Source organism: Urocampus carinirostris, chromosome 17, assembly GCF_059441175.1.
Source record: "Urocampus carinirostris isolate Australia breed hairy pipefish chromosome 17, RoL_Ucar_1.0, whole genome shotgun sequence".
NCBI lineage: Eukaryota > Metazoa > Chordata > Actinopteri > Syngnathiformes > Syngnathidae > Urocampus > Urocampus carinirostris.
This window is the reverse complement of record NC_142365.1, coordinates 20,521,576-20,547,071: the sequence shown is the minus strand read 5'-3', so window position 1 is coordinate 20,547,071 and position 25,496 is coordinate 20,521,576. Positions and strand designations below refer to the sequence as shown.

General features: G+C 39.4%; 2 protein-coding genes across 3 annotated transcripts; one reads left to right on the top strand and one right to left on the bottom strand.

The window, feature by feature from the left end:
- Positions 1–441: 441 nt before the first annotated feature.
- On the bottom strand, positions 442–10,243 carry ei24 (EI24 autophagy associated transmembrane protein). 2 transcript variants are annotated; one of them, XM_088320672.1, is made up of 11 exons: positions 10,006–10,243; positions 6,794–6,939; positions 6,385–6,530; positions 5,929–5,989; positions 5,721–5,787; positions 5,527–5,651; positions 4,673–4,792; positions 2,930–3,041; positions 2,754–2,865; positions 1,772–1,846; positions 442–1,697 (listed from the first exon to the last, which is right to left on the bottom strand). In XM_088320672.1, the coding sequence occupies exons 2-11, from the start codon at positions 6,902–6,904 to the stop codon at positions 1,553–1,555; spliced, it is 1,074 nt and encodes a 357-aa protein (XP_088176798.1). In that variant the 5' UTR covers positions 6,905–6,939; positions 10,006–10,243; the 3' UTR covers positions 442–1,552. The 2 variants fall into 2 exon arrangements, with proteins under 2 accessions (XP_088176798.1, XP_088176797.1); XM_088320671.1 differs by lacking the exon at positions 10,006–10,243 and adding an exon at positions 7,689–7,816.
- On the top strand, positions 9,641–24,417 carry LOC148349471 (uncharacterized). Its single transcript, XM_088320673.1, has 11 exons — positions 9,641–9,968; positions 10,763–10,883; positions 11,926–12,033; positions 12,126–12,159; positions 12,680–14,469; positions 14,541–14,571; positions 16,981–18,731; positions 19,176–19,221; positions 19,315–21,104; positions 21,680–21,716; positions 22,401–24,417. Exons 1-11 carry the CDS (start codon positions 9,889–9,891, stop codon positions 23,915–23,917), a joined length of 7,305 nt encoding a protein of 2,434 aa, XP_088176799.1. The 5' UTR covers positions 9,641–9,888; the 3' UTR covers positions 23,918–24,417.
- The last annotated feature ends 1,079 nt before the right edge of the window (positions 24,418–25,496 follow it).

Sequence of the window (25,496 nt, the reverse complement as noted above, 5' to 3'; positions counted from 1 at the left end):
TTTGCCTGATAAGATGTGGCTAGCCTGTCTTCCCAGGGAACAGTGAGTTCGGCGAAAATGATGGAGTTGGAGCTCCTGGAAAGAAGGATTGTATCTGGTGGGAGAGTAGTTGCCACTACCTCCTGAAAATAGACCAGGCTTCTTCCACACGCAGCTCCCGATTGCTTTTCAAGTGAATGACTTCCCAAAGCGCTTTACAGTGTGCTTCACATTTCCCAATAGCGGCCTTGTATTGCAGCCATGTAAGACGCTAACCTGCTTATTGGGGGTATTAGGGGTTCAGTGTCTTACCCAAGGACACTTGGACATGTAACACGGACAAGCCGGGATTCGAACTGGGATCCCTTGATACCAAGACGAGCGCTCTACCTCCTGAGCTACTGCCGCCCCAATATATTAGATGTAGTCAATACTTATATGTGATAAGAGAAAACAACGTCGTCATTTAAAATGGCTTTAATATGTGTCCAAATTTGACTTTTGGGAAAAAAAACTGTCATAATCAACAAACCTTAAACAGCAGTCTTGAAACAATATAGAGTTTGCTCCATAAAAGCAACATAAAAATATTTTTTTGTCTTAGGAGCAGACAACATCCTTTGAAGTCGACATGATTTACCGTGTTATTTCAATGATAAGAAAGTAAAATAATTCTGTCAACCATATAATTCTTGTGTGAGGAACACTGGCAATTACAACATATGAATAAAATGGCCAACAATACCTGGATTTACCGGAGTATAAACAAAGTGTCCTAATTGGCCAGAAAGTTGAAAGTGCGCATAATAATCGGGTGCGCCTTACATGGAAAATACGGTAGATACAATTCGAAATCGATAGTTACAATAAAGATACTGCATATTTTATCTGTTTCGCCTTTGAGAAAAAAGTGGCCTTTAAGTGATGTCCATAAGTATGAGACATTATGAGGAAGTGAAGATGTTTATGGAAATGTTTTGGACAAAAAGACGTATGCTTGTTTGAATTGTTATAAGCATAGGTTAGCTTAGTTTGAAATATTTCTGTGCAGGAGGGGTCTCCATCCTTTGTGAAGCATCAAGCTACTTTTTGTTACTGATTAGCCCAAACGACTAACAGTCTGATATAAATTTCTATAACACGTTATTACTATTTTATTACCAGATTGCCATTATTGGTGATTAAACTAGGTTCAGTCAAACATACTACGGGCGTAAATTCACATTACCCCTAAAAAATCACAATGACTCATGATATATTTTATAACCAGTCCAGAAGTTACTCAAGTGGTCATAGGTGGCTACCAGGCAAAACATTGGAGACCCCTGTGTTAATTTATGTTTGAAAAAAAAAAAAAAAAACATTTGAATTTAAATGTATGTATGTATTTTTCTGCAACCGTAGCTCTTACTGTAGTTTGAATTCCATTTGGCTTATAGTCCAGGGAGGCCTCGATATAAGAAGGACTATATTTTGGACGTCCACATTATGATCCGGTGTGCATTATAGTGTGGAAAATATATGAAACAAATGTAAACTTTGTGTTTAAAAAAGACATTTGTTAAAAATTGCTTCATGTAGCATGATGTTTGTGGGGCAGGTGAGGCGTGAGAGGCGCCAGCCTCTCAGAAGACGCCGAAGTCTGCAAGTGGACCGTCTTGTGGAAAAGTTTGTTGCTAATCAAAACCACCAGCGAAAAAAGGCGAAGCTGAAAATGGCTAAACAAACAAAACAAAAAAACACAAACTAAGACTCTGAATGATTCAAAAGTGCTTTTTGGTTTAACACTTACTAGAGTTTTGTTGGCGCCTTTGCTTCGTTAGCGCTGACGATGAAAAGAGGGAAAAGGATGGAGAACAAGCAGCCGCTGTGGAAAAGAAAATTTGAAAAACACACAAGAACCATGTATCAAAATAGTGGCCCTTGGGCAAAATGTGGCCACCCCACATGATTTAATGTTGCAGGCCAGACAATAGTGAAAGCCAAATAATGAGCCAAACAACAACCTCCTTTTTTAAATATTGCTACTGGATGTTGGCAGAGCGAGGCGCCACTCACCAAACAACTGGTGCTAATGATATTTTTTTCATTTACTTTTTAACTTTATTTCTCTTGTTATCTCTCTTGTTGTCTTTCTCTTTCCCCAGTACCTCTCTTTATCTCTTTTTCTATTTTTTTCTATTTTTTTCTTTCTCTTGCTATCTTTATTTCTCTTTTTACTCTTTCTCCTTTTTTTCTTTTTCTTCCACCTCCTCTCTCCGTAGCTCTCTTTCTTGCTTGCTTTCTCTCGTCATATTCATTTCTCTCTTTTTTACTATTTCTCACTTTCTGTCTTTTTCTCCCTTTCCATCTCTTGCTTCTCTTTCCCCTTTTCTTTCTCTTCATCCTTCTCCATGTATATACCTTTCTTCCTTTCACTTTAACCTACTAGTCTGGGCCTCATGAGAGTGTTTTTCTAGCATGTGTCCCCTGTTGTCAAATGAGAGTGTCTTCCCTGTGTTACGGTCTTGGTGCATGAAACATGGTGCATGAAAGTATTATCAAACTTTTGTCTGGTTTTGTGTTGTCTGTTACGAGCGAGCGCCAGTGATACACGGCAAAGCATGGGTGCAGGATGTCGGACAAACGTGGCGCTGACTTATGTTGGGATTCCACAGTGTAAAAGAAATAAACATTTCTCGACCTATGTTTTTTAAAAAAAATAAGAATTAACATTAATAGTTCATGTATTTTTGCCCAATATTCAAATCAATGTTTGAATGTAGAACCCTTACCTGACAATATAGGACGAAGGCAAGGCCGTCAACAAAGCCATTGGCAAACCAAAACCAAAATAATAAGGCCAGTTTCGCTCGATATTGGACAGCCGTTGGTGCATCTCCACACCTAAAACGTTACTCTTATTAAAATGGGTACACCATACATTATTATTTATATTGCACTAACTCACCGTGATTGAACCACCGATACTCAAAACAATACAAAGAGTAAAGCAGCGACATGTGAAGCAGGCTGACAAGCTGGCCAATGGCGTCGATTGGAAAAAGGCTCACCAACACTCCCTGCAGGATACAAATACGATTAGAAAAAAGGCTCACTAGCAACCAATGTTCCCTCTAATTTTCCACGGCTCTGAGCATTCACACAAAGTCGGTGAGCAACGCTTGAAACAACAGTGAGCAACAGCAATCCCAAGTGTGGCAACTAATACATTATCAAACATGTCCAAAACTTGACATCAAGTTTCATTTTGGAGTTTCCGGCAATGCAATAATTTTTTACACTTTTGAATGAATTGACTAATGTATTATTACAAAGGCTGTACGGCCTACAAACGTCATTTGTTTTCACAACAATTCTTTCACAAGATTTCCATTTTTCCCCCTGGTATCTTTTGTCGCATAATACTAACATTGTTGGGGACTTATTTAGTCGGTTGCACGATACAGAACTGTATTTAATCACATTTTTTAGTGGAAGTACAATGTTGGCAACAAGATTGACTTGGTATAATTGGAAATTATTTGAATGCAACAAACTTTTTCTTCTTTTTCCCTGTTTTTTTTAATATTTTTTTTATTCCTTTAAAAAAATCTCATTGTGTTTATTTTTTCCTAGCTGTTACTTTTTTCTTTTCGTTCTCTATTTACTTTTTTTTTGTTTGTTTCTTTTCTTTTTTTCTGGCTTTTTTCTGAATGTTTCCTTCCTTTTTCTCAGCTTTTCAGTACTATTTCATTTTTTTTTTTTTTTTTTTTTTTTTTGCTTTTTTGTTCTATTTCCCCCCCTTCCTTTAAGTCATTTTGTGCACAAGTTTACATAATATTTGGTCATGTAGGGATTAAGAAAGCAAAAACAACCTGAAGAGTCGTTTGGGACCCGAAAGAGCCGGTTCTTTTTAGTGAGCCGAGCCGAAGAAGCTGGTTATCGAAAAACTCTACTGATTTACTCAACTTCGTTCTACTTCGACATTGACATCAAAATACCGCATTTAGAACACAGCGTCAGGGAAACCCGTGTATTTGTACCTTCATGCACTGTAACTTTGACTTAATTCACTACTTAATTAGCAATTTCGAGCCCTGATTTTTGTGAGCTGGCTAGATTTTCTTGTGCGCAGAAAAGCTCTGGGTAGTGCGCAAATGCGCACACACACAGCTTAGAGGGAACATTGCTAGCAACCCCTTCAGAACACAAATACAATTAGAAAAAAGGCTCACTTGCACACTGCGGAACACCAAGAAAATTGGTAAGGCCAGATTAGTCATTTGAGCAAAGGGGCCTCATGCATGGGGAAAAGGACCTTCGAGGAATAGTAAATTAGAAAGAAAAATAGAAAGGGAGAAAGAGATACAGAGTGTGTGTGTGTGAGAGAGAGAGAGAGAGAGATAGAGACAAAGAAACCAAGAAAGAAAGCAAGCAAGAAAGACAACAGGAAAGAGTGAGGGAAAATGGAAAGGAGATATGGAGAGACAGAGCGATAACAAAAGAGACAAAGAAAAAAAGTGAAAAGGGATAAAAAACAGAGAAATTAGATATCTCTCTCTATCCCTCTTTCTCATATCTATCTATCTCTCTCTTTCATATCTACTAGTTTGGCCCACATGAGAGTTTTTTTAATTACTCCTGTGTGGCCCATGAGCTCCAATGACTTTGCTGGCTTTGCCTTCTCAGCACTTATTTTGAAAGTTCAAACCTGAATGAGGAAGAGCGCCTGCAGAAGAAGATTGAAGAGCATGTCGGCAATGATTTTACTGACACTGGGAAACTTCTGCGCTTTACAGCCGCTAACTTCGAAAGCTAAGTCAGCAATATCCTGCAAAAAATACACAAAAGTCAAACTCTAGGGAATACTACATTTTTGGACCCCAGAGGAAACCAAAAGGGCACAAATTTGATAAAATAATCTTTTAGGTCTGGTCTGTCAAAATGATGAATTATGTCAATTCAGAATTCTCATGATTGGATCAATCAAATGTAACAAATAGCTGAATCTTGTATCTATTTTGGTATCTGATTGAGTATTCTGATATGATAACTTCTCCCGTTAGTCTCAAAGTTGTTTTAATTGAAATTATGATGATCAATAATACCAGCCCAACCCCCAATACCCCCCCAACCATTCTGCATTTTTGGATTATGTTTAATGTTCCCAGTCTGCATACTGCTTACGCTGTTCTCTTGGCTCGTATTTGAGGGTAAATTGCTAATGTATGCTGCCAGAAAGCGCCTTGTGAAATAAGGACAATAAAATTGACTGCCACTATTTTTGTAAACAGGACACAGAAACGCACAGCTAATCCGTGCCAGCAAGTCCATGGGACTCCGTTATTGCTACCTGCAGTATTAAACCCAGAAAAGGGATAAACCTTCTGGCTTGGGACTTCTCTGTTTTTGGTTGGCCTTTCTTACATTTTTCTAACCCATCTCTGCAGACTGGTTCTACCTTCTGATCAAGAAATAACCTCTGGCATATTGATTGGTTGGTATATTTGTTCTTTAATTACCCTGATGTGGTAATAAAAAAAAAGAATGTTAGTAATGACCAACCTGAAACCAAATAGCGTTGACAATTTTGCTAAGGACAAAAAGAGGAAGGACCCATAGAGCGCTGAAGACAGACGTCAGGATAAACTCCAACCACGACCAGACACTGCCGTGAAGTGATGGGTCGCCTGCAGACCAAAATAAAGTTATTGAACGCATCAAACTCAATCTATGACAATTTTCAACACATCACATACCGATTATTTTGGCAGAGAGCATCTGGAGTAGTGGGATAAACACCCGGTAAAAGAGGAAAAGACTCAGCTAGAAAAGCAAGCAAAAACAAAACAAAAAGCATGACTATTTACAAACTTTTGAGTGTATTTTTGATGTTGTTATGGTAACACACGATCAGCACAAACATTTTTCGTTTCTGGGAATAGAAAATGTGTTTCCATGTCTTACCCAGAAGACTCCCCCATTCCAGGCACAGCATTGAAAGATCCTGCTGGCTACTTTTGGATCACTACAAAAAACAGACAACTGTATTGTTTATTTAACAAAATACAAATGTAACAAACCATTCCATATAATCAGTTTTAGTGCAACATAATTTGTTGATGGATTTATTAGAGCTGTGAGAGAAACTAAGCCTTTCCCAGCAATTACCACTGTCAATTAGGAGCCACAAACAGTGGACAGAAATCAGCTATACAAAGCAGTCATTACTGTCAAACTCAAAACTCCAAAAATAGTTCGAGGCGAGAACTTCAGATCAACAAATCACAGAGCCCAACAAATCAAGTCAAGTTTATTTGTATAGCCCTTAATCACAAAGAGACTCAAAGGGCCGCAACATTGATCACTAATTGTATTGGTTTGGGCGGGCCGCTTTGGAATTAATGAAAATTTTGCACCTACTTGTCAGGTTTGCGCTCTTCACTTTGAGCTCGTCTTTGCGCCAAAACGCCACTGCTTTTTCTTTTTCGCTGCTCCTCGCGTTTCTGGCGAATTCGAGCATCCAGCTTGGTGATATTTCCGATCCCCAAAATTGAATCCTTGATTCCCTGAAAGGATTGTCACTTTTTTAATCTAGTCAATTAAAGTAAGTGTACAGGTAATACAAAGAAATCACATCAACTGATCACGATTGTGGTAGATCAATATCAGAAACACAAATCTATTGTTAAAACACTTTTGCTTCATTATTATCACAGGTTTAGCTTATTTTAACCATGATACCAGGTTGGTATGCCTATGATTTGTAGCTTAGTAGATTACACCATTGCGTTTTAACAGGCGCTGTGTGTTAAAACGTGCTAATGCTGACCGTGGCAACATTGCGGAGGAATGTTCTGACGCTGTCCGTCATCTCGGTATCAAGTTGTGACCCATCAAGAGCGGAAGGAAAAAGGACAAAGGAGGATGAAGACGTCCTCATCAGTTCTCATTGCACAAATGCAATCGGTCGACAACCTGACACAACACACATACACAAGATCAAACTTCATCTTCGGCACATTAGGACAAAGACTGCACCACAAAAATAAATGTTCGGAGAAAAAGGGGAGAAACTAAAGAAGGCTCAAAAAGATTGATATAATGGGGGGGATAGTAATAAATTAGGAAAGTAAGATAAAAGAAAGAAAATCAGAAAAAAGAAACATAGATGAAAGCCTCAAAGGAAGACAGGGAGGAAGAAAGGATTCTGAAGGAAGGAGGGCTCGTGAAGAATATAAAAGCAGAAAGAAATAAGTTTTAATAAAGAAAGACCGAAAGAAGGAAGAAATTGTGGCTCGTAAACAATTATAAATTACATAAAGAAAGAAAAACACACAAAGAGAACGAGAGAAAAAAGAGAGGGGGGGGGGAGATCGATAGATCGATCGGTAGTAGGTAGGTAGATAAGATTTTACAAGTGTTCATTAAATACCCAAAGTATTTATAGTAGATGTTTAAATTATATCGGACGTGTGATCATTGGTGGTCATTAACATGCTCATCCACGCTTGAAGTGAAAATATTATTAGTTTTGACAATGTTGTACGTCAAAATGTGAAGAGTAAATGTTGATGTCTCGTCTCACTACTTGACAGGCACCCAGCTAGCATGATTGTTTACGCGGATAGCTAAGAACTAATGTTCGAAATGTGATTAAATACATAAAATATACATTATTTTAACACGACGGGAAAGGGCTGAATAATTAGAAGCATGGAACTTACGTCAGGTGCCAGTTTAAAAAAAGAACAAAGAGAAATAGTCCTGGCTATTTGGTCTTCACCCCGAACATGGCATCAACAACAAAAACACTGGTAGGGCCGAAGGGAAACACATTGCGCATGCTCACGCCCGCAAAAGCATCGTGGGAAGTGTAGTTCTTATCTGAAGCGTACGGACTAGACTAGGGAGAACATTTTGCGCAAGCGCCCAACCTACAAGCATCATGGGAAGTGTTGTTCTCATCTAAGAGTACGGCCGAGAGGGAACATATTGCGCAAGCGCCAACCCGCAGGCGTCATGGGAATGCGAACAAAAATGGTAAATGTCAACACAGTACTTTGTGTATATTATATATCTCATCTCATTAGCCGTACCGCTTATCCTCATTAGGGTCACGGGGGGAGCTGGAGCCCATCCCAGCCATCTCCGGGCAGTGGGCAGGGGACATTTATATGTATATATATATATATATATATATATATATATATATATATATATATATATATATATATATATATATATATATATATATATATATATATATATGTAACGGGTGTGATAATAACTATTATTTTATTGAAATTCCTGCTAAAATATGTGTATAGTTTTTGGTAAATGTCCTGCAATGCTGAGTCCAACAGTGCCATCTGCTGGTATGGGGTGGGGTTTGGTTTTGGCTTCTAACATGTGACCAGGAGGTGGGGTTTGTTGTCAGTTTTACCAGAGTACTACAAAGAGATCAAAGAGATCTGACCCAGCAGAAAAAGCTAATGTTGTGACTCATCCATTTGCAGAACTGTAATAATAAAAAACCTCATCATCCAGTCCAGCGTGAATGTGGATCTTTGGTGGGACACGTACACCGCGGTTACATTGGTGCCGTGACCCGTGACTTCATTCAAACTCTCCGAACCGAGGACTGTCCTACCTGCCACATCGTTTCATGAAGCCATCAGCTCACAGTATTTAAAATTGCTATACAGTATATATATATACATATATACATATAAAGATGTCATTTTTGTGCCAAAACTTCCCCAGTACACAGCCCACAAAAAGAATACTTCGGCAAGATACAGAAATAGAACAAAAATGCTAAAGTAATACTACAAAAATTCTACTACAGTAATACTGTAGAAATGTGAATTTCCCTACGGGGATGAATAAAGTATCTTGTCCGTCCGTCTATCTATACAGAAATACTACAGAAATAAGACAAAATTACTACTACAATAATGCTACAATACAGAAATACTACTATAGCAATACTTCAATAGTACAACTACAGTAGTACTATAATACAGAATTACTACGATGGAAATATGAGAGAAATAGATTTCCTGTAGTAATACTACAAATATATTACTAAAGCAACACTGTGATAAAAAATACAGTACTAGCATGAGAATACTACAACAGTAATACTTTACTGTAATTGTGAAATACTAATAAAGAAATACTAAAGGAATACTAAAGAAATACTACAAAATACTGCTAGCGAAATAATACAAAATACTACATAAAATATAGTAAAAAATACTTAGTGAAATACTACTGTAATACTACAGAAAAGCTACTACATTAATACTATAACACTTGAATATCACCTCATAAATTGTACTACATGAAAATCAACAGAAATACTACAAAGATATTACTAAAGCAACACTGTGATGAATAATACAGTACTAGCATGAGAATACTACTACAGTAATACTATACTGTAATTGTGAAATACTACTACAGAAATACTAAAGGAATACTAAAGAAATACTACGAAATGCTGCTAGCGAAATAATACAAAATACTACATAAACTGTACAAAGATACAATTTGTTTATTAACTGTAGTAGAACCAAAGTTTAAAAGAAAAAATGTATTTGGGGATCATATCTGTTTGTTTCCTCCTATTGCGCCCTCTGCTGGCCAAGCCCTTTCAAAGCAGTGTCTAGTTCCTGCTTCATTGCACGCTCTCTCTCGGCGATTACCGGAACAACTTTTCAACAATGGAACTCAACTCTTAAGACTTTTAAAAACGTTTAACTGCAATCAAGTTCATATATCATTTTGTGCTCGTTATTTTGCCGCGGCGGGAGTCTGGAGACTCTTGCCGCTTTCGCTCTCAGCGGACTCCCCGGCTAAGCTAAGCTAAGAAGCGAGTTAGCATTGCTAACTTCGCAAGCTACATTGCTAACTATCAAAATGAGCAACTGCTGCGCTGCGGCTAACTGCGACTACGATGCTAATATTCCACTTTTCAGTTTTCCCCTGGATCCACAACGGCAAGTTTTTCCTTTTCAAATAGGGAATTTGTTTTACCTTTCTCCCGTTAGCATTGTCTTTAGCTTGACATCATGTTGGCTATCCGTGTTAAAAATGGCGCAGACTCTCCACACTATTGAACAAGTCCGTTGAAAATTAAACAAACGCAATCGTTTTGAATGAGAAACGTTCTATAGCTATGCTTTTAGTGTTATGACATAGTGTACTTTGCGATATTAAAAAAATAAACCGATAGCGTAGTTGAGAACTTTGTGCAAATTTCACAGCTATGTTACCAAATACGACACCTGCTGGTCTATTATGGTAATGTATTTGAACTGACGATTTGACAATTCAGGATACTGTACATATACCGGTAGGCTTTTTTTGCCAGCAAAAAGAAAAAAAAAATCAAGTTTTTTTTTCTTTTTTTTATATAATTAAGTTGTTTTGTTCAAAAGTATATTCCAAGCGATTGTTTTTCACTGGACAACTTCAAAATGTTTGGCGTTTATATATTTGACTTATCTGATTGTTCTCAATCGGTTTCGCAAATGACATTTTCAATACCCAAAATGTTCACTTCAAGCACAGTTTTCATTTTAAAATCATTTATATTTTTAAAGCTCAAACGTGCAGTTCAAAACTGAGATAACTCACCGTATTTGACTGCATTTCTGTGACTTTAATACATACTTGAGGAAAAAGGGAAGAATAATCAGGAAGATTAAGTTCAGAGGGAATTCCGATGTACACTGATACTACACTAAGGGAAAACTCAGTCATTTATCATAGATTTTTCTTGTGTTTTTAGCTGCAAAACCTGGTTGACTAACTGTTGTCGTCAAGATTTGGCCTCTCAACCACCAGAAGAGCTGCATAAGCACCACAAACTTTGCGCAAAACACTTCGAGCCCTCTCTGATATCTAATCAGGTAACAACCAAAACATTTTTTACTCTATCATATTGTGTTTTCAGTGCACATTTTATGTTTGTCCAAAAATGTTTTTTTTACTGTTGTTAGGTATCATATTTGACGATATTTGATTGTGGCCAGGATGCATGATTTTGTGGCATTAGTGTGGGCTTTGATACATTAATGAGAAGTCACGTTTGACTCAACTTTAAACTTGTGTTCTTACATCTTGTTTGCTTGTGATAATAAGAAGTCCACCCTCAATGAACATCTACAGAGTAATGGTCAAGTCAAATGTATTTGTACAGTGATACCTTTACATACGAGATTAATTTGTCCCTTTTATATCTGGCTCAGATTTAGAGGCATCACTGTATAGCCCTTGATCACTTAAAGTCTCAAAGAGCTGCACACGCCACTAAGACAACATACTCTGCTCAGAAACCTACAATTACATCCACTCATCCATTATCCGCAGCGCTTATCCTCAGTAGGGTCGCGGGGGTGCTGGAGCCCATCCCAGTCATCTTCGGGCAGTGGGCAGGTGACAGCCTGAACTGGTTGCCAGCTAGTTGCAGGGCACACAGGAACAGACAACCTACCCGCTCATTTACACCTAGGGACAATTTGGATCGGCCAATTAACCTGACTTGCATGTTTTTGGAATTTGGGACGCCCGGAGGAAGTCCACGCAAGCACGGGGAGAACACGCAAAAACTCCGCACATGAGAATTCGATCCCATGACCTCAGAACTGTGCCGCGGACGCGCTAACCACTCAACTGCCGTGCCGCCCCAAGTAAACCTTTTGAGATAACATTTTAGAATTACATTTAAAAAAAACACACACATCAAGACAAGAAATGGACAAAACCATAAACTGGGCAAAAGACAAAATACAGAACAAGAGACAAGGCAAAAACAGGGACAAAAGACCAAGGACAAGACAAGGACGAGACAATGACTAGTCAATCTTGTTTTTCTTTTTAAATTATATGAATATTGTTGTTTGGGGTTTTATTACGCTCCTAGTAATCCATTTTTGGTTTGGTTATTTTCAGAAAAGTCTCTTGAACGACGATGCTGTTCCAACAATATTTGACTTTTCTGCACCTGCTAGTAATGAATTTAACGAATCGACACGTACCAGGAAACGTTCAGGAGGCGCCGTAAGTGTGGCACTGTCTGACAAATGTCTATTGCAATTTTGTTCCACAATTTTCCTAATACATGATCATATTGGTTATTATCCTTACTACAGGTGGAAGAGGAACCCACTGTGAAAAAAATAAAAGGTAAGCTGCAATGCACGTTACATTTTCAAAGACTAGTAATATTTAGATTTATGGAATAATTTGGTGAATGCCAAAAACTAAAACGCTGTCAAGTAAATTGTTGACAGTCACCCATCTAATAATCAAACGTTACCATCTACTCGCTTTATCACAGACTATTGCTGAATTCGACATATTCTTGATATCTTTTTTTTAATATATTTCATCTGTTCTAACCGATTTCGTTTAATATTGTTTGTTTAAAATAATGTTAAAGTTCTTTGAAAAGATTTAAGTTAAACCCACATTTTGTTATTTCAATTTATGTTTAAATCAAAGTTAAATATGCTCATTTAAATGTAAACTGACATTTAGTACTTTTGAAGAAAAATGTTTATGAAAGACTTAATCTGACATTTTAAACATGAATGGTATTTAAATGTAATGTAGGTTTTATCCCAAAAAATCTTTGCTATTTTGGGCCTTGTTTCTCTTTAACCGTATTTACTCAGATGTGTATCAATGTGTTTTTTTCCATTAGAAAACACCGAAACACCAAAAGTTACAGAGGAGACAGAAAGTGTTTGTGATGATAAAACTGCTACTCCTGAACAGAAAAATGACCAAGCTGAAGACAATGCAAGCGATTTTAAAGCCAAAGAAATTCTCAAAGCCTATTTTAAGGAAATTTTGGCACTGACAGGATTCAGCATCAACGGTGGCAGCATCAACACAGATGAAGCCACCGGAGAAAGGGAACACCTCAAGCAAATTTGTGTGGAAAAAATTGACAAGAAGGAAATCCTGCAGATTAGCGAGAGCCTCATGCGACAGGAGATCAAGAACACTTTGAAACACGCCCGATTCTTTTCCATTCTTCTGCAAAAAGCAACCAACATTGAGGACAAAGAGCAGATTCCCATTTTTATTCGCTCTGTCACAGAGGCGGGTTTCCCACAAAAACACCTGATTGGCTTCTTGCCTTGCAATTTAGATGCTGAAGGTCTTTTCAATCACCTTTTATCAGAGCTGAGAAATAAATGGGGCTTGCGGATGGAGCATTGCAGAGGGCTCTCGTACCTCGTCAAAGGACCAATGTGTCAGCCGATGCGAGACCTCACTTGCAAAATTTTACAGGAATTTCCGCAAGTTGTGTTATCATCAAGTGACCCGTATTCATTTAACATTTGGATCATTCGCTGCATGCCAGTCACATCAATTCAAGCTATTGTAGACACTGTGGAAGAAGTAGCGTCATTACTCAGAAACACACCAGAGCTCTACAAAAGATTGGAAGGAAAAATCCAGATGACGTATGGCCCTATCAAGGGAGAAGTGGACAGAATCAAGGGCATCCTCAGTCAAAATTGGGAGTATGGCACGGATGCCTTTCACACCATGTTGGATATCTTGGAGCCATTCCTGAACTGCATCAATGAAGTGATTTCAAAGGTGGATGAAGAAGCAGCTGAACAAATGGCCAAGCTTAAGCCCGTTCTGAGAAATTTCAATTTCATCATGACGCTAGTGGTTCTCAAGAACACCCTGTGCTGTGTCAGCATTCTCAACTCCAGTCTCAGAGGAATCATCAGTGTGAGCAGTACCATGCAGTACACAATTTCAAATGCCTTAAAGCTTCTCAACAAATACCAGCAGGACATCGCCATATTAAACAGAAAATGGTTTTCCGATGCGCTCAGTCGAGCCAAGAAGCTCAGTGTTGAAGTCATTAACCCTGAGATGGATCGCGGCGAATTAATGGACACGCCCCTTGAAGACTTTTACAGAGAAACGTTAGCTCGACCCATTCTGCAATATCTTGTTGCTGAGGTCAAGCGGATTTTCAGCATCGAGATGGTGAGGATTCTCAGGTGGCTCTCTTTGGTGCCCAACTACATGGCCGATCACAACTTCAGCATTCGTCGTGAAAAAGTAGCAGATGCTAATCTGAACAACCTAGCGAGACCCGACACCTTCTACGAAGAGCTTGGTTGTTGGGAAGTCAAATGGAGACACGCCAGCAAGCGCCGAATTCTTCCCACTACCGTATTTGCTACGCTGAAGATACCGGACATCGGCTTTTACCCCAATGTGCAGAGCCTGTTGAGGGTGTTGGGTACTGTTCCTTTTGTGAATGCCGAGGCTGATGTTTATGGGCAATATCACATGGTACTGGAACGATGCCACGCCTACCTGAGAGACACTCCAAAGGAGCAAAGGCAGTGTAGTTCGGCGTATATCTATGTCAACCAAGATGTGCATTTCAATATTGAGCAAATGGTGGAGTCTTATCTCCAGAAGCATCCAGACGCCCTGCAGATGTTACAGACTGTAAGTTATATTATAATTTTATAATTGCAAAAGTTGGAAAAATTCTCACTGTTGTCAAATTTGTTTTATAGGATGAAGAAATCACAGATAAACCTTCTAAAGGTAAGATGTTTTATGCAAACGCCTTGGTTGTTGTTTTATAATGGTGTCACTAAAACAACTTAGAAGTCAAAATTACCAAATTTTATTGAGCCAAAATGCCTGCCTCTGAGCTCTTCCAGTGCATTTTGTTTTTGTCACAGGCATTTCCTTGATACATACTACTAGCATTAGCTCTCTGTTGTTGGAAAAATGTAACAAATTTGGACTGTAGAACCGCACCCAGTAAATTTTTAAAGGAAAAAACATTTTGAACATACATAAGCCGCATGTGCCCACATTGACCAATGAGATATTTACAAAGAAAGACTGTACCCAGAAAGAGTTTTAATAATATTCGGTACCTTAATCCCTTAACGTTCCTTCAGTCCGCCGGTGGGACGTTGAACTTTAGATAAACAAATATGCGTCTGTACACTTTCACCAGTCACTGAAATATGTTATGCCACATCATTTGGAAGCTTCTCAACTCTTGGGATTCCAGATATGATGACCATTTCAAAACATACTCATCAGAGAAACATCATGATCAGTCTGAAACAAGATACCCAAATCTATAAAGCCAGCGTAAATCACCATTATGTCCCCTGCCCGTCTTCAATTTTTTTGATTATCCACGAAAATTGCTTCGTTACATTAAGGACAATCCAATGGATCCAACCATTTAGAATATGTCTTCCAAAACGCAGATAAATAGAAATCCTCCTGAAACATTTTTGCTTCATTGGGCTTCTTGTAATCCGTTCATTACGCCACATTATTTCCGTTTGGAATTAAACAGACTTGCAAAATGATTCCCAATATGGTCGTTGGCGCTCCCCTAGGGCGGCAGTGGCTCAGGAGGTAGAGCGCTCGTCTTGGGATCAAGAGATTGCGGTTCGAATCCTGGCTCCTCCGTGTTACATGTCGAAGTGTCCTTGGGCAAGACACTGAACCCCTAATGCCCCCAATAAGCAGGTTAGCGCCTTACGCTATTGGGAAAAGTGAAGCACACTGTAAAGCGCTTTGGGAAGTCTTGACTTGAAAAGCGCTATATATAAAATCAGATCATTTCATTTCATTGACGCCTTTTCCATGATGATGGTCTGCCCATGCCAGTTTTATCCATGCACAAAGATACAAAAAACTTGTGTCTTCTTTGACACACATATTCCACTTGTCTCATTCTTATCTTTATTGCTCGGCGGCCGTTAGAAAAAAATGCATAAATTAGTCGCATTATTGCATTATTATTGATGCATTATTGAAAGCTTGGGAATAATGTCGCGGCTTAAATTCCTAATTTTACGGTAAATGCTAAGTCCACTTGGGCTTGAATACCCAAAATGATTAAGATTCCTGGGAGTATTCTGGGTGTTTTTAGGCATGTTATTCTATTGTTACTTTACTATTCATCTCACCTCTTCTTGCATGTTAGTAAGCCATCTGGCCCTGGACAAGGGAGATCTGTTTTTTGACTCATGAGAGCCACTACTGCCATCTATTGCTCATTAATCATAACAGACTTAATACTAGGACTGTGAGACGCTATGGGGAAGCTGGGCAATGTTTTTTTGTAAATAATTAAATAACATATTTTCATATCTTTGAAGGACAGATAACATGCAAGGAGGTTTTCACACTTGCTGCCCCGAATAAGTTCATATTATTTGTCCGCTCTCGCCCGTGTTCTCAATGTTTAAGATATAGAGGTAATTTAGCAGTCCGATTGTCTTTAACAAAAAGTTGACATATCGAAGTGGTAGTACCCTTTCTTCCTATACACACAGAATTTAAAGTAACATCAAATTTAAAAAGTATCATAGAATTTAAAAGTCGCATTAACCAATATAAAACTACAGAACACTATAAAAACCCAGTAGGCGGCAATTGAGATAGCAGCCATCAATTATAAATATTGGTTAATTACAGTGCAAATACGGATTACCTGATATGACAGAGGTTCAGTTCAGTGCAGACTTGAATTGAGTATTGTGACAGGTTGAGGGAAGAAGCTGTCTATTTGTTCTGGCTCGAATGGATCTGTATCTCCTACCAGAGGGTAGCAGGCTGAACTTATGGAAGCCGGCGTGAGTAAGGGCCTTTATGATGCCTTTTGCTCTGTTCAGACATTCACAAATATTTTTGTATACTGTAATATTGAGGGAAAAAATACATTTTAGGGCTGTAGTTTTAATACCCTGATACTTTGATATTTTTGCTTTTTGTTCTCATACCTTTATCATACATTTCAATGCCTACATGACACCCTGGCCCTTAAAGACCACGCTTGGGCAAGCTTGCACAAAGTACTTGATCCATACCATTCACATTATCTTTTTTTCATACAAATATATCTGTAGAAAATTAAACCGATTACAACTATTCATTGTTTGTGTCTAATTACCCTTTCCATGTAATCAATTCTTACAGTGACGAGCCGAGGAAACCACACTGACAAAGACACTGAATATGAATTACAACGAATAAACATGGAAATGGACGCTGAGACGCTAGCAGAGATGAAGTGTGCTGAGACGGATCGAGAAGCTTTAAAATCGGCACTACAGGCCGCATTAACTGCGGCTTACAACAGCCAAAACTTGCAAAACAAAGATGGTGAAGCCGAGTACGTCACCAAGTCTGAAATGAAAGAGGTTCTGGCCGTGTGTGAAAATGCAGTCAGAGAAGGAATTTTGACGGAAGCCGCAAGTTCCTTCTTTTCATTGTTCATCGATCGTGTGGTTAAGATTGGGTCAAAGGATTATCTCCCGCTCTTCCTTCGGTTTGTGGACAGTTTTGATGTAATGAGACTGGAATTGATGGGATTCCTGGAAGCCGACCTGGACTGTGACACTATGCAGAATCGCATCATGGAAATAGTCACCAAAGAATGGCGTCTGGATTTAAGTAACTGCAGAGGTCAGGCATACCTGGGATCTGGCGACGTGTCTTACAAACTGAAAGCTTTTGCTTGCTATGTGCAGAAGAGTTATCCTCTGGCCATTAGCACCCACTGCGCTTGCTACTCATTCAACACGTGGTGGTCCAAATCCATCCCGGTTCCTGCTGTGAAAAGAGCCCTGGATACCTTTGAAGAGGTTGTGATGTTTTTTGGTAGCATGAGCGCTCTTGAAAAACAGCTTGATCACGTTATCGCTCATGGTCTTCGGGAGAGCTACGAGAAGGTCCAGGAATTGCAGGGGACATACTGTTCCCTTTGGCAAGAAATGCACGATTCATATGAGGTGTTTGTGCAGATGCTGGAGCCTCTGGTTGAGTGTCTGGAAAAAGTCAACAGCAATCCGCAGAGGTGGAAAGCTGATGTTTCTGAACAAGCTGGCGTTCTCTTAAGCAAACTAAAGCAGTTTGATTTCATTATTGCTATGGTCATTTTAAAGAATACCTCGTCATTTACAAGAGAACTGAGTGCTGGTCTTCAAAGAGATCATTTCAATGCAGCTTTCCAGCTATGTCAGATTGCTGGCATTGTTTCTACTTTAAATAGAATCAAAACCAATTTGAAAGTGTTTCACCAGAACTGGTTTGATGAAGCCTGCGCAATTGCACAAAGTCTAGACGTGCCAATAGAAATGCCTGAAAACACCTTGCTGAGGGACAGTTTAACAAAGCCAGTCGGATTTTACAAAGACACTTTAAGTGCTCCTCTTGTAGATAACCTCATTGATGCAATCAAGGATCATTTTTCTGAAGACCACAAAGAAGCTCTCAACTTTCTCTCCCTGGTTCCTTGTTTGGTGACAGTGAGTTATATGTTTGAGAGTTTAAAATCCAAGCCACCTCTCTACAGCAGCGATCTTCCTGATGCCGACAACTTTTTCACTGAACTTTGCTGTTGGAGAGTAACATGGAAGACCAAAGTTGCTTCAGTGACGATCCCCAATTCGATATTTGCAACGCTGCGTCTGCCATTGATGCAATTCTTTGGCAACATCAACGCCCTCCTTCGGATTATGTCGGTTCTACCTAGCACGGCACTGGAAGACTGCGGAGGTGTCATGCGCCACAAGAAGTTCCAGGAGTATCTGAAAAATACAAATGCCAAAGATCGGTCCCTGTGTTTGGCTGTGCTACAAGTGGGAACAGATTTCAACCGAGATCTTGAGCGCATGGTGAGCCAGTGCTTGAAGGTTACTCCTCAAGCCTTGGAGGGTATCTGTTTGGTAAGTCCTCTTAGCTTCATATCATGTGCTAATGTTTCACTGCTTTCCTTTTTTGTTTTTCTTACGGCACCATGTGGTTATACAATGTTTTATTGTTTTGGGGTGGGTTCAAATTTAACTTGATGGTAAGAGAGAACTTAACATTTTAAGCCCGGCACGGGTTCAGGCCCAGGCCCAAGAGCTTACCTCTACTATGGATTGACCATGCAGTAACTAAAACAGAATGTAATAAGAGAAAACTCACAATTTTCACTGCTGTCCACTGCAGTAATTTCATATGACCCCATTTGGAATTGTAAATAATGTCATTGAGGTTATTTTATATTTAAAAGCACAAATGTAAATTAATTGAAACATCATAATTGGTGTGATCTTTAGTCAGTGGTGTCACACATTTGAATAGATTTTTTTCTAATTATATTTGTTGACTATCTGTTTCCACAGGATAAGGAAGCCAAAAGTTTAATCAAAAACTCTGACAGCATGGAAGGTATAATCATATACATCCATAATCAATTGGAAATTTCGAATCACTTGACATTAATTGATCAAACCTCTGAATATATTTATTTTTATTTTGCAGTGGCTTTGTCAGTGAAAGTGGACAGTGATGAGACTGATCTTCAGCTGTGCCCTGACTCAACGGAGGAACAACACACAAAGCCAGTAGATGAAAACGGACAACTTGGAGACAACCGCCAAAGTCTGGTGACCGTTTTCAGACAAGCTGCAATCCTTGGTAAAAGAAACGTCAGTTTTCCGGAGCTCCCTGAAGAGGAAAAGGAACGTTTTAGCCAGGAGCTCAACATGTGCCACTGGTTCACAAAGGAGAAGAAAATTTCGCAAGCTGAGATTGTGACATCACTCATAGAAGGAATCAGAGATGCGGTTTTAAACGAGATACAAGAATCACCGTTCTTCTCACTCATCACGGACAAACCTGTTATGATTGCTGATGAAATTCACTTACCTGTTTTTGTCAGGTATGTCAGAGAATCTGCACCAAAAGTAGAGCTGCTGGGTTACTTGCCATATGACAATAACTGTCACATGGACACACAAGCGAGTAAGCTTTTAAAAATCCTAACAGAATCCTGGGGCTTACCCATGGCGCAGTGTCGAGGGCAAGCGTTGATGCGGTTGGGCTCAGGTTATCAAAGCTTAAAGAAAATGTCTCTGGAGATCCTGGAGAGTTATCCACTCTGTGTGGTCACACCCAGTGAGTCGTGTGGTTTGGCATATTGGCTAGTGCGCAGCGTGCCATGCCCTTCTGTAGCTAAAATGTTGGACATCACAGAAGATTTACTACAGTTCTTTGATGAATCTCCTGGTCTGGAAAAAGAGTTAGCGCAGGCCGTTGATGGATTGTTAAACATGCCGAGGGAGGCCCTGGAAGAAATTCCCGAGACGTGCTGTTCCAGATGGAAGAAGAGAGAGGACTTTTTTGACATCCTCGCTGACACTTTGGAGGGCATTCTGAGTTGCCTTGATACCGTCTGTACCGATACTAGAGGTGCTACGTCCATGCACGCTCATGTTCTGTCTGCAGCGCTGAAGAGCGTGGATTTCATTGTCACCCTTGTGATCCTGAAGAACGCCTGTGCTCCTCTTCGTAATTGTAGCACCGTTTTCCGCTGTGGAAACCCAGCTGACATTTTGTGCGAAGTGGAAAAGATCCCGCTGATCATTGAAAACCTCAAAAAAATGTTAGAAAATGTGAGCACAGTACATTCAACTTGGTTTGAGCAGGCTTTTCGGTTAGCCACCAAGATAGCCCCTCATCAAATCTGCTTCTCGGAGGAGGCCAACAGCTATGATTCTCCTGAAATCTACTACCGAGAGACTCTGAGTATTCCCCTTCTCCAAAGTCTGATTGACGAAATGGAGTTGAGCTTCTCAGACAAGCATTTGAAAGCTCTCTCCATTTTGTCTTTGTTGCCGTCTTGCAATCCACAGCCAATTATCCCTGAATCAAAAGAAAAGCCTTTCATCTTGTACCTGTCAGATCTTCTAGAACCCGATACTTTGGAGCAGGATATCAATTCGTGGGCTGCGTTCTGGAGAGAAAAAGAGCAGGATTTTGCACCTCCGACATCCATTGCCGAAACATTACTCCATCCTGAATGTGAAAAACACCCGGCAGTAAGTCGTCTTCTTGGGCTTGTGGCGGTCCTGCCCAGTGTCGGCATCGAGTGTGACCTCATGAAGTCCACTTTGAATTCAATGAGAGACGTTTTAAGGAATACCGTTTGCAAAGGAAACAGAACAGCTCACGTGATGCTAATGTCTCACAAGACGACCCTACACAAGCTGCCTCAAGTTATCGACAAGTGCATCCAACTTGATCCACACAGCGCTTCCTTTCTTTCGCAGGTACGTTAGTTAGTCTGTGTGGATTCATCTGTTAACATCATTGATAGCTTTTCATAAAGGAATAAGGATTTTCCATTTTATTAACCATTTATGACGATGATCCAAATAAATTGCTGTGAGCTATTGCAGTATTACAACTACTATATCTTTCCAAAAAGTACTTTCCACTGTAAAAAATATACTTTTAAAAGCACTGTAGAGTATTTGGTGGATAAAAAAGCTGCACACAAAAAATTTGTTCTGGTATTTTTGGACATCCATGTCTAAAATTATATTTCCTGTTTTTTTTTTTTTTAAAGGTTTAGATCATTGGATAATGTGTGTTTTTGTTACATAAACAACTTAAACCCCTATTTTTTGTAGAACACAAAATCTGCTCTAGAAAGGCACAAACTCAAGCTCCGGCAGCTTACACATTATGAATTGTCATTTGGGAAACTTGATATATGGCAAATCTAGCATAAATATGTGGTGTTGGTTAGCACTGATTTTTTTTACTATCACAAAGTACTTGGCTGTCAGTGGTAAATGATCATTTTATGTTTTCTTTTATTTTGTTTGTTTTTTTTCTGCAGGTAAATGAAACATTACAAAGCCTCACTCTATTCAAAGGTAAGTACATTTGATGTCATGCATCTCAATGGTTTCTACTTTGTGTTGAGTCTAGAAATGTATACAGCTTAAAATGATATCCCTGGCAAAAATTAAGTGATCATTACACACATTAGTAAGATAATTCCGTGTACTTGCCATTACATAGTGTTGCACTTTTTAAATCAATATGAAATAAAGCTTCAAAAGGCTTCCCAAGTGTTTAGATGACGTGAAAGGCCATTTAAATTGCAAACAATGTACAAAAACCAACATGTACCTTACTTGCATCTCTGAAGCAAAAAACTTGATTTATGTGGTCGAGATGGCTTAAAATAAAAAGATATTTGACTACGGAATGCGCTGTCATGTGAGAACAAACGAAAACGCCGATTTAAAATAACCAAAAGGGGTGTCATGCATTTCTACCCCTGTGTTTGATGGCCTAGTGAGCATCCTCTAGTTATTTTAACAATAAACCTCCTTAAAACTATACAAATATTATTGAATTAATGGCTGCTATGTTAACTATTCTTGAAGCCACTGTCATTGTGTACCATAGCCTATAGTATTCCGGAAAACAATAGATTGTGTTTCAGAGAGTTCAGTGAATAAAACGGCTTACTCAACAACTAACAATCTGTATTGGCGCTGTAAAAGCCAGTAACATTTTCAATACCAACTCTTTTTTATATTTTTCTACAGAAGGTGAAATAGCAGAGGTATCTAAAACCAATGCTGAAGTATTGGAAAATCTTGGAAGTGGAGAGGAGCAACCTGCTGAATGTGATAAAAAACCTGAAGAGGTCCTAAAAACAGGACCAAGACAGCCAGTGTCTTTTTATGAGCCTCTGTTGCGTGAAGAAATTATCAAGGAACTTTGGGACTCGCAGTTCTTCACCATAATCACTGAGCAAACTGTTGATGTAGATGGCGAGCTTTACGTCCCGCTGTGCATCCGATACTTAAACAAGGAAGATATCCAATGTGAAGAAACCCTGGCTTTCATCCCGTTTGTTGACGACTCCGCTGTACTTTTAGAAGCCATCGAGATGACGCTCTCTGAAAAATGGGGCCTAAACATGGCCTATTGTAGAGGTCAGGCTTTGATGAGTGTGGGTAAGGTCGGGACGCAGATGAGAGCTGTTAGCTCAGCAATAGCCGAGAAATACCCTCAGGCAGTAAGAACACTAAGCTATAGTTTGTCCCTTAACGTGTGGCTTGCTAAATGTTCTCCGTCAGAAAAGAGAGCAGAAGTTGGGGAAATCCTGCATTGGCTTACTCTGGATACAGAACGGCAGAATAAACTGGAAGAACTGATCCTCCATGTGTTTGAGAGCAACGAAAGTAAAGGCAACGAGCTGAGAGACAAGCTGACGAAGAATTGGGACAAGAGTCACGACATGCACCAAGTCATGCTCGATATCCTCGAGGCCGTCTTGCTTTGCTTGAGCGAACTCAAACATCATGGAACCCAATCGGACCGGCAGCAAGCGGCCATCTTTTTCCATTCCATCCGAAACTTTGACTTTGTCCTTTCGTTGGTGATATGGAGGCACGTCTTGCACAAAACCCAAAAGCTGAGTCAGTTTCTTCAAGGTAAACCCTTAGACATGTTACTCGCCATCAACACTCTGCCAGATGTCTGTGCTTCTCTCAGGAATTTATTGAGCGATATTGACACGCATCACCAGGCCTGGTTCAGCGAAGCTGTGGAGATAGCGTCCAAACTCCACATCCCCTTGTTACATCCGGTCCTCCTCGAACCTCTCTGCGACTTGTACAAAAATGCACTAAGTACAAAATTCATCGAGCACTCCATATCGGAAATCGACAACCTTTTCACCGAAAAGGTGACAGATACTTTGCGTTGTCTGGAGATTGTGCCTTACGCGATGTGCAAAGTGGACAGCGGAACCCTCGGCGGACTCGTTCTACGCCTCTACAAGGAAGACCTGCCGGATCAGTCCTCGCTTCAGGACGAGATCCAGTCATGGAAGGAGAAGTGGACTGACCCCCTGGCTGGCTACCTTCCCACCACAGTACTCGACACCCTTAAGACTTCGCAGATCCGAAGTTTTAAAAATATCGAGACTCTTCTACGACTGCAGGTGACATTACCCTTTTCCAGAAGGGAGAGTCACTTCAAGCAGGGAAAGCAGAGCTTGCACCACTTCAGTGAGCAAAATAGCAGATCCCTCAACGACCTCCATCTTTTGTAACACAATCCGCAACAACCTTTCGTGTGTATTCATGATTTCAAGGATCTTCCCTTTGTTGATAGTCTCTTAACCAACTTTTTGATATATATAATCTCCCTCCTTCCTTCGTTTGTACAGTTGTACTGTCCAATGGGACCAACAGAAGGAGGTAGGTGCCAGAAAAGCAATGACTCATTGACTATAATCAATGCGCGTGTGCCTTGATGCAAATACATAATTTTACTATCATTCAACATGAAAATTGTTTCTTTTGCATCTCAAACAACGATAAGCCAGGTATAAACTGGCGTTTTGACCTGTATTTTTATGATTTATTTTATGAACAAGTGTCACGGTTTGTCTTTAACGAACACGTTTCCAAATGTGTGTCAATTTTTCCCCCTACATTTTGTCAAATTGCAAAACTGTATTTGCTGTAAACCTAGCTTTTAAAGAATGTCTCCTTCATAGGAAAACCATATATATTTGGCAAAAAAGTAATAAAAGCGTTCTAAAGATTGCTTCGTGTTTTGCGTGCTACAAACAGAGGGTGGCGCCACTACGCTGCAGTTGCATTTATTCCCACTTGAGTCCGTTTAAAAGAAAGTTGGTAAAATATTCTCATGACGTTTTTGAGTTGAAACAGAACATTGTTTCTTTATTTACGTTGCTTTAAGCCCCCTTCATTGTTGGACTGTTACACTAATGAGATGTAAGCAGTTATGCAAATGAATTCTCTTTGCTTTCATTGTTGCCATTGTACTTCGGTTAATGTGTTATTTCTCTGCCCAAGTGTTTTCAAAGTTCTTATTTAAGAGAGGGTCAATTATTTGCCCGTTATTCAAGCTCTGGATGGCAGAATTCTACTTAAGGGTCATAAACTAGTGAGCCACCCCCACTTCAGAGTTTGCTCTTGTTCGACACATCAATACATACTTTTTTCATAATGTAAACCTGATTAGAAGGCTGGAACCAGAATTCTGAAAGTTTAAGATATTTTTGCTTACACCTCTTTCAATTGGGTATATACAAAAGTATCCAAATCTTAATCAGATGTGCTGGAAGACAGAATCGTATAAAATCTGCATAAATCTGACCCCACAAAGACAAGATCAAGGAGTTGCAATCAAACTGTTCAATTGTAGAGATGACTTGTAATATTTATTGCTCCTTTGCAGTAAAAAAGAATCCCAATCTCGTAATTAACAGCCTTTGTTTTTCCCTGGCAAAAAAATAAAATGGGTGGGGGGGGGAAAAATGTTCAAAGGCCGAACACAGTCATACAGATTCATGTATTCCTCAATTTAAAAACACATTTTCTTTGACCTACTTCAAAGCACAATTGCAAATTGATAAGTAGGTTTTGTTCCATTCGTAGGTCCCAAAATTCTGCAAAACCAAACGTGAACATGTGTTTTACAGTACATATGTCTGTAAATATCATATTCCAACTGCTTTGCTGCCTCTAAAAATACATAGACCCCTAACATGCAAATAAAAGCTTGATTTGGTACCGTACCACAAACACGTTGAAATATCCAATCATGCAAACCAAGTATTATTTATTTCATCTTCAAATATGTGTCTTCCTTTTGAAAAT

Excerpts from the sequence above, each read along its gene's own strand:
- ei24 (XM_088320672.1), bottom strand. The coding sequence starts at position 6,904 with ATGAGGACGTCTTCATCCTCCTTTGTCCTTTTTCCTTCCGCTCTTGAT. Across the intron at positions 5,652-5,720 it reads GCTCTCTGCCAAAATAATCG|GCGACCCATCACTTCACGGC; the intron begins GTATGTGATGTG and ends TTTGGTCTGCAG. Across the intron at positions 1,847-2,753 it reads CCTTCGTCCTATATTGTCAG|CGGCTGCTTGTTCTCCATCC; the intron begins GTAAGGGTTCTA and ends TCTTTTCCACAG.
- LOC148349471 (XM_088320673.1), top strand. The coding sequence starts at position 9,889 with ATGAGCAACTGCTGCGCTGCGGCTAACTGCGACTACGATGCTAATATT. Across the intron at positions 12,034-12,125 it reads GGAAACGTTCAGGAGGCGCC|GTGGAAGAGGAACCCACTGT; the intron begins GTAAGTGTGGCA and ends TCCTTACTACAG. Across the intron at positions 12,160-12,679 it reads CACTGTGAAAAAAATAAAAG|AAAACACCGAAACACCAAAA; the intron begins GTAAGCTGCAAT and ends TTTTTCCATTAG.